This window comes from Platichthys flesus, chromosome 7 (genome assembly GCF_949316205.1).
Source record: "Platichthys flesus chromosome 7, fPlaFle2.1, whole genome shotgun sequence".
Classification (NCBI taxonomy): Eukaryota; Metazoa; Chordata; class Actinopteri; order Pleuronectiformes; family Pleuronectidae; genus Platichthys; species Platichthys flesus.
The window spans coordinates 9,016,181-9,031,830 of NC_084951.1; the positions used below are offsets into that span (position 1 = coordinate 9,016,181).

A 15,650-nucleotide genomic window follows, 5' to 3' on the forward strand; every position below is an offset into this window, starting at 1 on the left:
GGTTTTCTGAGAATTTTGCTCTAGATCAGTGTTTCGACCAACGAACATCAATGCATACAAAGAGATGCTGCACAGACTGTGGCTTATGAAACACAATAATGCTGGTTTTAATATCACATATTTTATGATTTTTTTGAATAACAGCATTCATGAGTGGATCATGGCTCATGGCACCACCTAGTGTGTCAAACTGTCTTGGACTTTTCAGGGCCAACGCTTACGTAGAGTCGACACTTTGGGTTCACACTGCGTTATGATATTCAGACACGTTTGAAAAAGTGAACACCCTCTTATCAAAGGTGAGAGGCCCCATGCCACCAGTGACCGCTCCTGGGAATCTAGAAAGTGACTTTTCAAATCAACGTGGAAAACCCTTCACCGCCATATCTCCCACGTCCTCTCCCAACCCTCCATGTCCTCAGACGCGGCTGCTTTAGCTCCGGCTGTCTCACACACACACACACACACACACACACACACACACACACACACACACAGCGTTTGAACTGCTGGCTGTGACGGCCGCCTGTGACAGCAGTTCCAACAGCTCAGAACCACTGCGCTATTTGTTCCTGGTTGCCTCAGCCACGACGTTCTCAGTGCCGACCGCCTGTGATGGCGTTTCACACGCACAACTTCATGACAACTCATTTCTTTCGCAAAAGTGTGTGAGAGCCTAGCACACAACTAGCGGCTGACAGGTGAGTGACAAGTTAACGCTGACGTCGTCCTAGCAATTAGTAATAATTATGCATAACTTCAAACTTTCACATAATTCAAATGACTGAGTTATAAAATAAATGACATAAAGTCTGCTGCAAAGCTGTGCATTTTAACATGGGAGTCTATGGGGATTGGCTTGCTTCATGTCTCAGCCCAGGAGGTTCTGAATGCATTTTCATGTTTTAAGCCAAAATTTTGGGCTGAAGTTAAACTTCAATCTGAGAATTGGAACACAACTCAAATTCAAACACTGCAAACACAAACTCTGGGACCCTGTATTATTTCCATTTTTCAGGAAAGGACTCGAGCACAGAGGCTACAGCAGGTGTTAGGTGCTCATTGTTTTGACACCTTGACCCCGAGGGGGAGCAAGAAGGCCGCCACACTCTCCCTTTTCTCTCACGTAAAAGCTGATCTTGTCATTTGTAATGTTTTTCACCTGTCACGTCAGCACATTGATTTTAATGAAATGGGATTTTGCCTAGCGCTGACAACATGTAGTACAGGTGTGCAAAAAGCCTCCAGGATGACAGTTTAATGTCAAACTCGTGTCATGTGGGAGCGATGGTAAATATGAGCGCGCCCCCCCCCTCCCTAAGTACCTTTCACTTCAGCGTTCAGCCGGTGAACATCACCAGAGCACACAGTCAACCTCTGCCCAGGGAGTTATCGCTGCTCTGAAGCTCAGGGTGATGTGATAGATCCTGATGTCTACGTCTTCCTGAGTTCTGACATCACTACACATTCATCTATAAATATACTGTAAACCAGAGTATAAATTCTTTCTCTCTCTCCTCTCTCTCTCTTTCTCTCTAAAAACTGGGCTTGCACATTTGATAGAGGGTGACAAAATATGGAAATGCGCTGAACTGAGATAAACTTTAATAACAGCACACAGAGAAATATTTGATGCTTTAAAATCTTAAGTTGTCTGTACATGAAAAAATAATAAATTTTTGTTGTCCTTCTAAATATGATCCTGTGTAGCAATGACACCAGTTTTAATTGGAAACCTTTTGTTATAATCAAATATAAAAAATATTTAATTGCTGAGGGCAATTAAACTTATTGTGTTTTTAATTGACTTTGTTCCTTACTGTTTATTCAATTGATTCCTGTTGTGTACTTTTTCCAGTTATTTGTGCCAACCGATATTAAAAGCCTCTTTTTCTTGGTTCTTTCTGTCAGCCATTGCTAATGCCACGGCCAGTATCTGCCAGCATCAATTATAAGAATAATTAATATAATAATAATTAGCCTAAGCTCTTTCCACTTCAATTTTGAGGTGCGGCGTGGAATTATATTTAGCAAAATCATGGTTGTCATATGTTTAATGTTGTGGTTTTCAAACTTATTTCTACCGAAGGGAAAGCCAGAATAGCAAGGCAGTATTCTTATCATGTAAAACCAGTGTTATCATCAATTTGAGCTCCGTTTCTCTCTTTTTTAAGTTGCTCTCCTTCACACTGGCTGTAGATCGAGGTCTTCCATATGTCACACACTACTAGTTCCAGCATCTGACAACTGCACCAACAGCAATTGATATATATGGTGATGATGATTATGTGGTTATGATAGTGATTATGGTGATGGTAATGGTGCTGATGCTGATGCTGATGCTGATGATAATGATAATGATGATGATGATATTTTTGATGATGATGATACAAATTATGATGGTGAAGATTATGATAATGAGGAGGATGTTTATGGCAATGACGGTGAAGATGATGATCATGATGATTATGATGATGGCAATGGTGATGAAAATGAAAATGATGATGGTGAGGATGATGATGATGGTGGTAGTGATAATGATGATGATGAGGATGATGATGATTATGATTATGATGATGCAAATGGTGATATGGATGATAACAAATTATGATCATGATGATGATGATGATGATGGTGATAATGATGATGATGAGGATGATGATGATGATGATCATACAAATTATAGTGATGATGATCATGATGATGAAGATGATGATGATGATGATGATGATGAGGATGATGATTATGATGATGATGATGATACAAATTATAGTGATGATGATCATGATGATGAAGATGATGATGATGATGATGATGATGATGGCGATGATGATGATGATGATGATACAAATTATAGTGATGATGATCATGATGATGAAGATGATGATGATGATGATGATGATGGCGATGATGATGAAAAAGATGATGATAATGATGATGGCGATGAGGTTGGCGATGATGAGGAGAAAAATAATGATAATGATGATGAAATGATGATGATGATGATGATGATGATGATGATGATGATGATGATGATGATGATGTCCCTCCTGTCATACACCCGGCCTGAGGAGAAGCGCGCGCGCGAGGACGCATGACGCGAGCCCCTCCGGCACATGACATATCTTTTGGCTTTAAAGTGACGTCAGGGCGGATCCGGGCTGAGCAGGCAGGTCGTTCGTCAGTGTGAGGAAGAAGAGGAGCAGCAGGGGGAGACGGAGCAGCCTCCTCTCCTCTGTCAGACACAGCCTCTCTCTATTCCCCCTTCTCTCTCTCCAACTCCTCTGGAACAACTCTCATCCTCCAGGATTCTCCTCCGCCGCTTCCCCCTCGTCCTCCTTTTCTCAGTTGAACCTCTTTTTCTTTTACTTTCTCCGCCTCCCTCCTCTTCCTCAACACCTCCAGAAATGTGAGTAGATAACGAGGACCCCCTGCCATCGGTGAGTTGTCTCCTGCGCGCGCTTCAGAGAACGGGAGCATCTCCATCCTCTGCGCCCCCCCTCCCTAATTCTTTCTCTTCTTCTTTTCCTTTTTTTTTGGGACTATCATCATCTTGCCTTTCAGCAATGTAGAAGAAGGTGCGCGGTCATTCCAGCGAGAGGATGCCAACTACAGCAGCCCCGTGCTTCTCCAGCCGATGATGATGAGGAGGGGGGAGACATGACAGATATGCGCGAAGGCAAAGTTTGAGGGCTCCTCTTTCGGTCTCCGCTCACCTGTGCGCCCCCTCTTCTTTTGAAAACTGAGGAAGACCACCGCCACCATCACCACCAGAACAATTCTCAACTTCCCTGAGACCTGACTCTTTTTTTTTTTGTGTTGTGCTCGGGCATCTGTTTTCGTTCTGTGGGATTTGTGCGCGACATTTGGAGGAATTTGATGTGCGCAACGTCGAGGGATATGTGGCTCAAACGATGTTTGCGTTAAAGACAGCTGGAGTAAGGTCCGTCACTTGAGTGTGTGTGTGCTTCGGCGTTTTTTTTTTTTATTTTGTTGTTTATGAGCTATTGTCGACTTTGGTGGAAGCCCGTGTCGATGGGAGGCTACCTGGAGGACTGAGACGGATCCGGGCGGTCGAGACAAAATGTGGATAAAACGGAGCGTTGCGCGCAGGTAAGACGCCAAACATCTTTCATTTACTGACTTTGATGTTGTCGCCTTCGAGTCGCACGCGCCTGTGGGGCGAGCGAATGCAATATTTTGATGACGTTTTTCCTCCGCTGGTCCGACAACATGTAGTGTCGGTCGTTTTGAATCTACGCCACTGCAAGTTGCGAGAGTCTGCAGGAACTGGGGATGGGGTAACATGTAGCAGTAATAAATAAGAAACAAAAACATGTACCGGTAGAAGTCAGGGGGCCGGGGTTCTTCAGACACACGCACTATTTTCTCTTAGACTGTTGACACTGTGGCTCATTAACGCGCAGGCTTCATAGAAGACACGTTTTATCATGTTTAAAGGAAAGAAAAGGAGGAAAAATTCTCATCCTGTACGCTGGGGGTCGCCAGTAGTACGGCGCAGGCGACACACGCACGCACGCACACGCATACGCACACGTACACACACCACAAACGCACGCGCAAGCCCAGGCTCAAGCTTAGTGTGGGTCAGCTTCTCCCTATTTGTGAGAACAAACACATGCACGCACCCCCTCATAGGCACCCACAATTAATTAATTGAAAAACTTAGGCCATTGAAGGCATGAACACAAATTATAAATCGTAAATCAGTCTTCACCATCTCACACCCACACTCACAGCAGCATAAATAATGGAAGGAGTGGGTGTATATACACGGAGCGGTGCTTATCCGAGAACGAGTAGAGGGTGGCATGGAGACTGGGTGGATGAAGAGGTATAAGCTTTACCCCATTCAACTAAATCCACTCACTCTGCCCCTCCTTTGCGCCTGCTCTCACATCACAATGACGGTGTCACACAACCAGACGACAAAAAGACTTTTATACGATAAATACAAATCGTATACCTAAAGTGAAGCAGGTGAAGGAGACCAATCTCCTGACTCTGACTCAGTCAGGAAGTCTGCAATCAGAAGCTCAAATTGAGCCCGTTCATTTGGCGTAAAATAGGTTTAGAGGGAGGGAGTGACACGCTGTGCAATGAGACCAAACCTGCCAGCGGTGAGTTTCTCTTGCCACCTGCTGGATCTCATTTCCCAACCGAGAGCTGTAACTCCTGCCCATTTCGCAGTGGTGTGTTTATTATGCGTGACACACACACACACTGTACATCTTGGGGCTGACCTCGCAGGGTAACGGCAGCACACACAGGGCAGTTGTAAAAGGAGGGTTCAAATAGAATGCACCTAGGTCCCCTGTGTCTACCTGCGTGGGTCAGAGGCACAGAGGAACCAATTTCCATCTGCTGGAATTACCCTGACGAGTGTCAAAATGGGATGTGTGGTGAGCAGCAGCTGCAGCTAGGGACTGAAGTCTTACAATTCACCATGTTGCAGATTGGGATTCATGCTGAACGCTTGTATTGTTATTGTTATTATCGTTTATCACCAGACATTGATGGAGCGACTTGGGGGGGGGAATTGCTGGGATGAAATTGTTGTGGTTTTATGGGTTGAGATTAATAAAAGACAAATTAAAGAGAAGAAATGGGACAGTGAACATGTGCCGAGAAAGATAATGTTCCCGTTGAAACAGACAAAGAACAGACCACCTACTGCTCCTGTGTACGTGGGCGTGAGCGCTACAGCCCTGACTTCAGCAACGCTGGAGAGGAGGACTGATGGAGAGATAACTGATAAATGAGTTTTAAAGGCGACGATTTGAAAGATGTGCTGCTGTTGTTGCTCCTCATGTGTCGTGAGGCGCAAACAGACACCGCGCGTAAATCAGTGTTCAGTGACCTGATCATATCTCGACTTCGTTTTACCAATTCTTGTTATTCAAAACAACCATTCTTGTCAATTGTAATTAAAACAGAAATAAATTGTTCAGGTTTTCTATCTAAATATGTGAACTTTTTGCAAATGCAGTACACGTATTAGTTAAAATCTATTTGGTAATTACATTTTGATGTTTATCTCTATCATAGCGAGATTAACACATTTTAATAATCTGACATTTAGGGCTGCACGCAAGCTTGAATAATCAATGAATTATTACATAAATTATATTTGAAGAGTCTTTAAACAAATTTAATAGCACTTCAGCTTCATGAATTACTGATCAAAATGGCGTAAACCGTGGATGATGTTGATTGACATTTAAATATTGATTTAGGGTGTCATCAGATATATGATTAATGGGTGAAAAAGTGAATCAAAATGTTGGCCTTTCAACAGTCACATGGGATTGTTCATCATTTGTTCAATGGCCTGAATAGTGAGAGTACTTCAATAATCTCTCCAAGCTATTACTGGGGATGAAAATGAAAAATCAGTATCTTGCTGTGATATGTTGTTCACCAGCATGACCTGTAAATCCAAGTAAAAAAGCACAATTAAACGTGACATTTTTTAGTCAAAGTAATGGGTTTTGTCTAGTTTCATGAATACACCATGCATTTCAATGATGATCAATTTAGATTTGATCTGAGATGCGGGCACTTGTACTGGTAGAAAATGATAATGAGCTTGAACCGGAGAGGGTCTCACTGGAGACCTACCCTGTCGGGATTAGTGTCTCTCGGGCTTGCAGAGTCCGCGCTCAGTCTTTCATGGACGTCACATGGTTTTATGTTCCCTGTTGGGAGCTCTCATTCCGCTGAGGCACTGGAGATGCTATCAGGCCTCGGTGCGCTACAGCAGCAAAACTGCACTGGCACAGACACTAGTTGCCTTTCAGAAGGGCTTCAATTGTCTGTGTCCACTCGCTTCCAACAGGACTGTTCAGGACAGGTGGCTGTTTCCTTCAAGTGTCCCGATTTTTCCAGCCTGGATAAATTCTGGTATTAAATGGGGGAAGAGAGGGAAACTGTGAGTTTGTTCGAGAGGAATCGTAGTCTACACTGCCACAACAAAAGGGAGGGCACTTTGATGAATAATGAGCTTGGGTACTACATCCTCATATCAATATTCCTGGTTATGACATGCTTAGTATTCTGTGTGTTATCCCTGTGTTAAAAAGGAAATGGACTAATAGTCTTTTCTGAATAATATCCCTGGCTTAATGGAGCAGGGCCTCAGATGCATTATACTTTATGCTGAGATGTTTTCTCCAGTGAGAAACAACTGCTCTTGCACAGCATCATCCGTCCAGTGTGCATGAGCAGTCCTCATCCTCACAGCTCGCTCTACTGAGAACACCAGTAGTGGCACTACTGTGCAAGGGGCCATCAGATATTCAGATATTCCTGTGATTTAGGTGCCATCTTAATAGCCTCGATGAGGCTTATTAACTGGGCCTCTCCGGAGCGTGATTAGCCTAATTTGCGGCGAAATAGGCTGTGTTGCTTCTCTGAGAACCTATCCTCTGGAGATACAGATGCATGTGTGTGTCTGTGTGTGGGCATGTGCGTGCGTGCGGTAAACACCCTGTGCTCAGCAGTCTGTTAAATCCAGAAGGACCAGAACAGGTTGTCCCTGTGAAGCAGCGAGAGAGAAGAAACAGACGAGGATACTCGTTCATCTGACCATCCTTAAAATACCACAGAGAGAGACAGACGAGAGAATAAGAGAGAAGGTAGCTGTTGTTCAAAGACTTGCCTACTCACTCACACCGTAGTTAATATGGAGAAGATAGGGACATAAAAACGGCCTTCATTTCATTTTCCCACTATTACACATAACTGCATATTGGATGCTTCAAATGAAAAAACTGGGATAAAGACTTGTACAGCGTTTTAAAAAGTACTAACACCAAAATATCCGAATTTGTGCTGTGAGCTGTTAATTGGGATAATAATGACCCTTTCTAAACCTAAATACCCACATTCTGATCTCATGAAATGGAAATACAACATCCCATCACAGTTCTGACAACCCATCGGCTGGTTTGGGTTTAATGACAGGCCGTGTCCAGTCGGAGCTACAGGAGAAAGTGTGTGCTTCTGTTGCACTGAAGCACATCCATCCCACAGCGTGAGGGAACCAACAGCTCAGAGCTCATACTTGATTCATGTAGTGAGCTTTGCTGGATCAATACTGCCTCTACAAAGGATCAGATTTATCCGTCATGGCCCTTTCCACTAACTGGCATTCTCCGGGCCTGGGGTGGGGCGGGGGTGCCGTCTCCCAGCAGGCCGTTTTCTACTAAAATACTTAAAAAAAAAAACTTTGAAGAGAAAAAGAACAAAAAGGTAATTGGTATGAATTTTTACACAAGTCAAAATCAAAACATTTGACAGTGAGGGCCTGGTTTGATTGGAACATTGTCCCCTTTCTCCGATTTCCTTTTCTCCACATTCCCATCCTCTGCTGAACTCAGATTATCTTTCTGGGCATGTGGGCCGTGCACCCTGTAGTGTGCAGTGGAAGTAATAAATGGGATGATGCAGCACCGTTGGCTGTTGCATCTAGGACCATGACACCACATACATGTGCACACCCCTTTTTCTCTATGAATTATGTTCCTACACATGCAGCCGTAGCAGCAGTGGGTGCAACTCGGCCTTACAGGCATTTGTGTGTGTGTGTGTGTGTGTGTGTGTGTGTGTGTGTGAGTGTGCGTGTGTGAGTACTTGTGCATGCTTATGTGTGTGTGTGTCTTGCATAGTCGAAAAATGTTTTGGAAGATTTCATAGTATATTTGCCTTCCAGAGGCGTGCGCCACAGAAGCAATCCATAACTCTGTGGAACTCTTTGGAGAGCCAGCTGGTATTTATCTCCCCAATTCTGGATATCTACTGAGGAGAGCTTAACTCCTACACCTCAGAGCCTGCATCCTTCAACAACACAACCACAGGCAGCTGATACCCTGGGAGCAAAATAATAAACACAAGCAAGGCACAGAGACAATTCCAACCAGTGCCTTGTGATTTATGATGAAAAGGTGTTTAGAGGTCAAAGTTATTGCACAGTTCCAGTGGAACATGGAATTTGTACTGCCACACACTAGAAGACCATGTATCTACGACAACACACACACACAACTGAGTCACACGGTGTGTGAATTTGTTTCCTGGGGAGGGATGTAAATCCTCAAAGCTGCATTTCAATTTCTCGTACTCAAAATAAGAGTTGAGGTAGGAAGTGTGTAATTGCAAAAAGAGATTTTGTTCAAAAATCAGAGTGACACGTCTGCCCCTCGTGTTTAGTTGTTAATCGCTGAGAGCAGGGATTGTGAACACCTGGCCCATCTCAATGCTTATCACAGCCAGTGATATTAGTGGCATGTCACTAAGTTGCAGAAGGATCAAGAGGATTTAGCAACCATAATCAACAAATTAGAAACACACCATAGTGGGAATAAGAGATTTGGTTCCTGTGTATCTTGGCAATGGAGCTTGCCACCACGGAGCCATTTGCATGTGTGGGTGCTTGTATACATGCTGGGTTATATTTGCCCCGTCTCTTTGTCTGAGAGCTTGAGCACACAGCCCCCTCCAGTTCAGACAAAGACATGATTGCATATTCAACAGGCTGCAAATAGACACTGAGGTATCACAGCTCCTCCTGTTAGTGGACGGACAATGACGAACGCCCTCAGCTACACTGTGATTAACTCGGATACTTCCACAACTGGCAAATGTTGAAATGTAAAGGCTGGTACGTTTCAATAGGAAATTTGAAAAGATTCTGACTTTGAACTATTGAACCGTATTCTCTGGCATTTACCATGCAATAATGCCAGGACTTAATCTTGAGTCTCATGTACAATCACCTTCCTGCTGCTATAAATAATCAGAAGAGGAACAAATTTATTAATCTCAGGCAGAACATAGTCTCAATTCTTTTTGAGTAATGTTCACATCTTCAGTTGGAGAAAATGTGCTTGATAAGATAGGAAGTATTGAGAGAAGGACAAACTTATTGCAGATTTACTGTGGTCAATTTGTCGATAAAGGTATAATGTTAAGGCTCTCAGTATTTTGCACTCCTTTCACCAAGGCCATAACAGTCCCCTTATGAAAGCACATCAATTCTCTAGACTTTTATTTGTATCTGCACCAGATAGTACACACTCATAAATATCAGTCCTATAAACATGTCACGCTTTTTTTTAATCAGGATCCATGAATTATTCTCTGAAAAATGAAGTAAAACGTTGAAAACTCGATCTCACAATGTTACAGAAAGTGAAAAAACAATCCTGGAACTGGCCCCTGATCTGGATCAGGCCAAAATGTAATGGTTTATCCCCTGACCCACACCGCATCGTTCCACCAAGTTCCATCTGTCCAGTAGTGTTTATAATCCTACTAAGCAAAAGACAGTGGGGGAAACATAACCTCCTTAGCTGAGCTAAAATGTATGTGTTACTAACAAGTGATAACCCTATAATGCAATTTTACCAATATCTGAAATGCTGCTAAATTACCACCTGGTTCTGAAAAACAAGGAACATGAATTTCATCATCTATGAATCAAACACCAGTACAGTTTCCAGACCTCAAGACCTTAACCTCCCCGATCTGCCCCTGTGATCTTCCCTCAGGAACAAAAGGGCTGCTGGAGCTTTATCACTGAAAAATGTGATGAACAATGACAGAAGAGAGGTTTGAAAAAAAAAGTGCCAAGCCAAGGGAAAAAAATAAGCAGCACTGGATTAAAATAACAATAGAGCGTTTTTGCTAATGGTCCTTTTATAGCTTCTGCCTCAATATGATACTGTGTGTGAGAATTACAGTGGATAAGAAAGGTGCTGATGTGTCGGAAGACGTCCTAAATGCTTTGCATGCTGCACTGTGTGACAACGCTCCTATTTGAAAACAGAAGCATGCTTTCGCTTTTTTTTGCTCTCAAACTTATTAACACACATTAAGGCCTGCAGACAGTTGTGATGAATGAGGTCTTGATTTCCTTTTGTGAATAATTCGCATTATTCACAAAATAGCGAAAGTTTGCTCTCAGTGTGGGAACAGATTCTATTGTGTCCAGGACTGCGGGCCAGGTGCCAGTTAAAATGAGTTTTAAATGGAATAAAAGGGATCGTGTAGGCTCATAATTCATAAATATCCAATATGCAGCACGATTCATCAGCGTTGCAGAGAATTGCTTTCAGCATTTGTATACTTTCGTTTTCAATTTGCTGTTTACAGTTTATTGGGTTTATTTGACTGGAACGGCGGCCCTGTCATATTTTTCATGTGAATAACACATTTCTCTGAGGAGTTGGGCCTTTCTAATGGCTGTTTGTTTTTCTTAAATGACAGTCGGGTGTTTCGTTCACACTTTAAGCACGAGCCTTCTCCCCAGTGTGGATTTTACTATCGTGGGCAAGTGGAGATGATTCCAGTCAATTTAGGATTATATCTCAAGAGATCACAACATTATACTAGACAGCATACTGATCCACATGTGAGGCGTCAGTGATCCTTGCATCAGAGCATCCAGGGTTTGGGGATGAGGTCAAGACAACCTCACAAAATACTGCAGCATCCCTGAGCACATTGGAGCACCATGATCAGCAATTACTTACACAGTTGGGACATGTTTCACACCAGCATTGTATATGCAGGTTTTTTAAAACACAAGTAAACACCCTTTAAAAAAGCACGTCACTGCTTTCCCTCTGCACGTTTGCCTTTCTTGTTTTTTTCCGCCCAGTGAGTCCTGATTGACAGCACAAATGCACTGAAAAAAAGCAATGTGTTGGGAGAAGTGGGAAACACAGCTCACATCAGAAGAAAGCCCCATGGAGACCAGTGACAATGTTACCGTGGTTACCCTTTGGTTCTATCTTTCACCTCAGTCCCTCTTTTAAGCTCGAGGGCGAATTAATGGTTTTCGATCGCTTGCATCTTGCACGATACGAAAACAGAAATTGATGATGCACGGTGTTACCAAGATGTAAAAAAACAACAAGTACATGAATGTTTATTGCTGTTTACACGCCAATGCCCGGAGGCTCAATGTGCATCACAATGTCGTACAGGAAAAGGGGAAGCGTCAGCATCTAGATTGCTGGAATAAAGAAGAAATTAGCAAGTTCATCCCGGCGTCAACTTTCCATCCCTGCTGATGGTGAAACATCAGATGCAGATTCTGTAAAGCAGTAAGCAACACTCAGGAAGAACATTGCTTTATACTGTAGGTCATGGAAGTCAGTTCTCTGGGCACACAGATGATGTGACTTTCAAACAGCTGGAAACAAATATGGTGCCGCTACAAATAAGGCAGAGTTAGTTCGCTCCCTATGATGTAGTTTTATGTGTTTGCTGGCCCGAGCGTGTCAGTGTAGAAGAGGAAGGAGCACGTGAGAGACAGGTGGATTAAGAGCAGCAGAATAGTCAGGGAGCTCGTTGAATTGAAGCTTCTCCTCATTCCCCTTCGAGACCTTTTTTTTTTCTTCTTAAGTGCTTCACGTTTACTCAGTAACCTAAAAGTCACAAATGTCCCCATGCAGCACTTTCACCAGCTTTATCCCACACGTGCACACAGGCAATAAAGCGGCACTGCAAAATATGTTTAAATAAGTCTGTGTCAAAATGAATGCCAATCAACCAATATATACAGTATATTAGTTAGATTGGATGCAGTACTCTACCCCTGTTGCTGCTCAAATATCTATTATAGGTCTGATAACTGATGCCTGTCGATTCTACTAATCTTTATGATGGTCATAGCAGCACCTGACAATCTGACTGTAAATAAAATAACTTTCTCAGTTTGTCAATTTATTGTGCTGGGTGGAAGTTACAGTTGTATTATCAGCAGCAAAATGTAGTTAAATTATGAAACTACAATTGTGTTTTGGCCCAATGGATGAATATATAATATATATGACATCATTATATTTGATTGGTTTGATCTATTTTATAAAAATCTGTTAAATGAAAACGTGAGATGTCTAGAAGATTCCCATGCTGATTATTTGGATTGTAGATTTGAAATTGAAAAAGTGTAATAACGGAATGGAAAGTAAGGTACAAGTACCTCAAAATGTTACTTAAGTATAGTACTCGGGTAAATGTATACCGCCACTTTCCACATCTGATTTTAAAAGGTACTCTAACATGTGCTGCAGGTTCAGTTCCCTTTGTTACCAGTACTCAACAGTCCTTGTTCTAATTTGGACTAATTTGATCCTCAAAACGTAGATATGTTTATAACTCTTGTCTGACTCTGACTGTGCTGTTCAATATTTCCTCCAGCGTTAGCATTTGGCTCAGGGTAAAGATTTTGGGAAGCGACTTGCAGTTGCAGCCAAACCCCACTCGGGTGAGACAGCCATGACAAGCTTGGGCTTCAACCCAGTCCTTGTAATTCCTGACCACTGAATCTGTCAGTCTCTCATCCGACCTCTAAAAAAGCCAAGGGTTTGGAAGAAAAGTCTGTCTGAGGTGAGCGGCGTGCTCTCTTTTCTGCTCATTCAGCAGGGAAAACTTGATTTACTGAAAGTATTTGAAGCTCCAATGGAGTAGAAAATGTGCAATAAAAAGTAAAGTATTATTTTTTCTGTCCTTTTCTGCTGAAAAAAACAAACAATATATGTCTCCAGTTGTAAATTAAATTTGGACTTTAACCGATTGTTATACACAGATCAGAACACATTGCCAATCCTGATTATATTGATTGTAGCTTTGGTTGTAGTGCTTCTCTTAAAAAAAGAGCTGCAGTGAAGTTCAAATGTTTAGAGCGTCCCTACTTGAGTCTGTCTCGACTTTACAGCACATCTCTGCCGCCCTCCTCTTGAAACCAGAGATTATTCTAGGTCAAACTCTCTTAAAGCCACATGCTGGAATTAATGGAAGTGGGAAGGGCAGAGAAGGACTGTTATCATGCCCTCATTTTCTCAATATGCTGCAGGCGAGGCAAAATAAATATATAAATGTTTTCCCACACTAAACCCAGAGGGGTCAGAGCAATTTCCACGAGATGTGAATTTATGTTTTCTATAGGACAGCAAGGCAATTACCAGTATATTAAAGGCGTTGGCAAAAACAGAGTGATGTTAGTGTGTGTTTCAGGGCTGGTTCATGTTTACTTTAGAGGTCAGCTTAGTCTTTGGACATTGGACAGCACAGCTCACAAAGGCAGATGCTAAGACACGATGAACCCTCCTCTATAATGCAAAGCTCAGGTCAGTTAGCTCAGTGTGACAGTGCATGATGTCATTGATGTACTATACATCCATCAGTCTCAGTTGAGTGAGCGGTGATCTGCCGAGCAGAAGATGCTGCTGGAGAGAGGTCCTTGCGACATGGATTTTATTTTCCGCAATCAGCAATAATATGTGAGATTAAAAAAAATCTGTTTTAGCTGTAGATTTAGTCAAATAACTGTACTGTTTTATTGATAGCTGAATGTAGAGCATCTGGGTGAATTGACATAGACACAAATAAATAATAATACAAATAATAAATAATACACTGTCAATAGAAAACACTTGAATAGTAAAATCATACAGTCATACTTTCACTTTATTAAATTTGCTGTCCAACCTAATGGTTCCAAGATCATTTCCAGAGTGGATTGTCCACTAAATAGAAGGTCGACCGCTCAATCCCAGTCTCCAATGATTGACCATTGCATGCTTAAGTGTCCTTGAGCAAGATACGGAAACCTAAATTTCCCCTGACGGCTTTGCCAGCAGTGTGTGATTGATGTATGGTAGAGAAAGTGCTGCAAACAGATGTACTGTGTGAATGTGTGTGTGAATGGTTGAATGGCAAAACAAGAAAAGTGCTCTATAAAAACAGACCATTTACCATTTGAGATTAATTTGATCTTAAAAGAAAGTCAAGGGTTGTAAGGAAACCACATACGATTGTATCATATCAAGTTGTGTTGTATGGTTTTCTAAATCACATTGACATTTGCAATACACTAGAACTTTTATAAAAACTCATATCATTCAACAACATCTTTTGTAGTTTGATCATCTAAATGCACTTTTTAAGACTGACTGCTATTTCTATTACACTATTCCTGATTAAGTGACCATTTTCCACATTTCCCACATATAGTGGGTCTGAGACCACGTTGTAAGTCTGTCATATTTTTAAATAAACCTGGGCTTTTTCAGAAAGTTTGAGTATTCAAAAGAATTTAAAAACACAACACAGTTACGACGTGCAAAATGAAGAAGAAATGATTTAGAACTATATATCAACCTACAGCCAATTTAGGGCATTAACCAACCTGACTGATGACACTTAGATTTGATCTCTTGTTCAAGTACGTCAACGTTCATCGAATGTTCACCTGTTATAAATATGGCTGTGTCTCAAGTTTCCATCACATCATTGTTGTCTAAGGAGGAAAAATCTGAAAATGTATAGCCTGTTCGTGTGGGTGTGAGTGTGTGTGTGTGTGTGTGTGTGTGTGTGTGTGTGTGTGTGTGTGTGTGTGCTTTGCCAGTGGGGTCCAATCTGCACTCCTGTGTGCACTGCCCTCACAGTGAGTCATCTGGAAGAAGAGAAGTGTCCTTGTTCTATGGCCTGGATGTTATCAGAGAGTTTTTACGCCCCACAGGGGTAAGACTGCCACACAGCTTCTTCCCTGTTCTTTCTTTTCTTTCTCCATCTCTGTCGCTCTCATAGGGTAATGCAAATGCATACTCTGTAACCCC

General features: G+C 42.2%; 1 protein-coding gene across 1 annotated transcript in view; it reads left to right on the top strand.

Moving 5' to 3' along the window:
- The first annotated feature begins 3,243 nt into the window (after positions 1-3,243).
- Positions 3,244-15,650, top strand: part of ajap1 (adherens junctions associated protein 1) — a 44,451-nt gene continuing 32,044 nt past the window's right edge. The window contains exon 1 of the mRNA XM_062392975.1: positions 3,244-4,113. Coding sequence (XP_062248959.1) covers positions 4,085-4,113 — 29 coding nt within the window. The 5' untranslated portion in view covers positions 3,244-4,084. The remainder of the gene's footprint in view (positions 4,114-15,650) is intronic.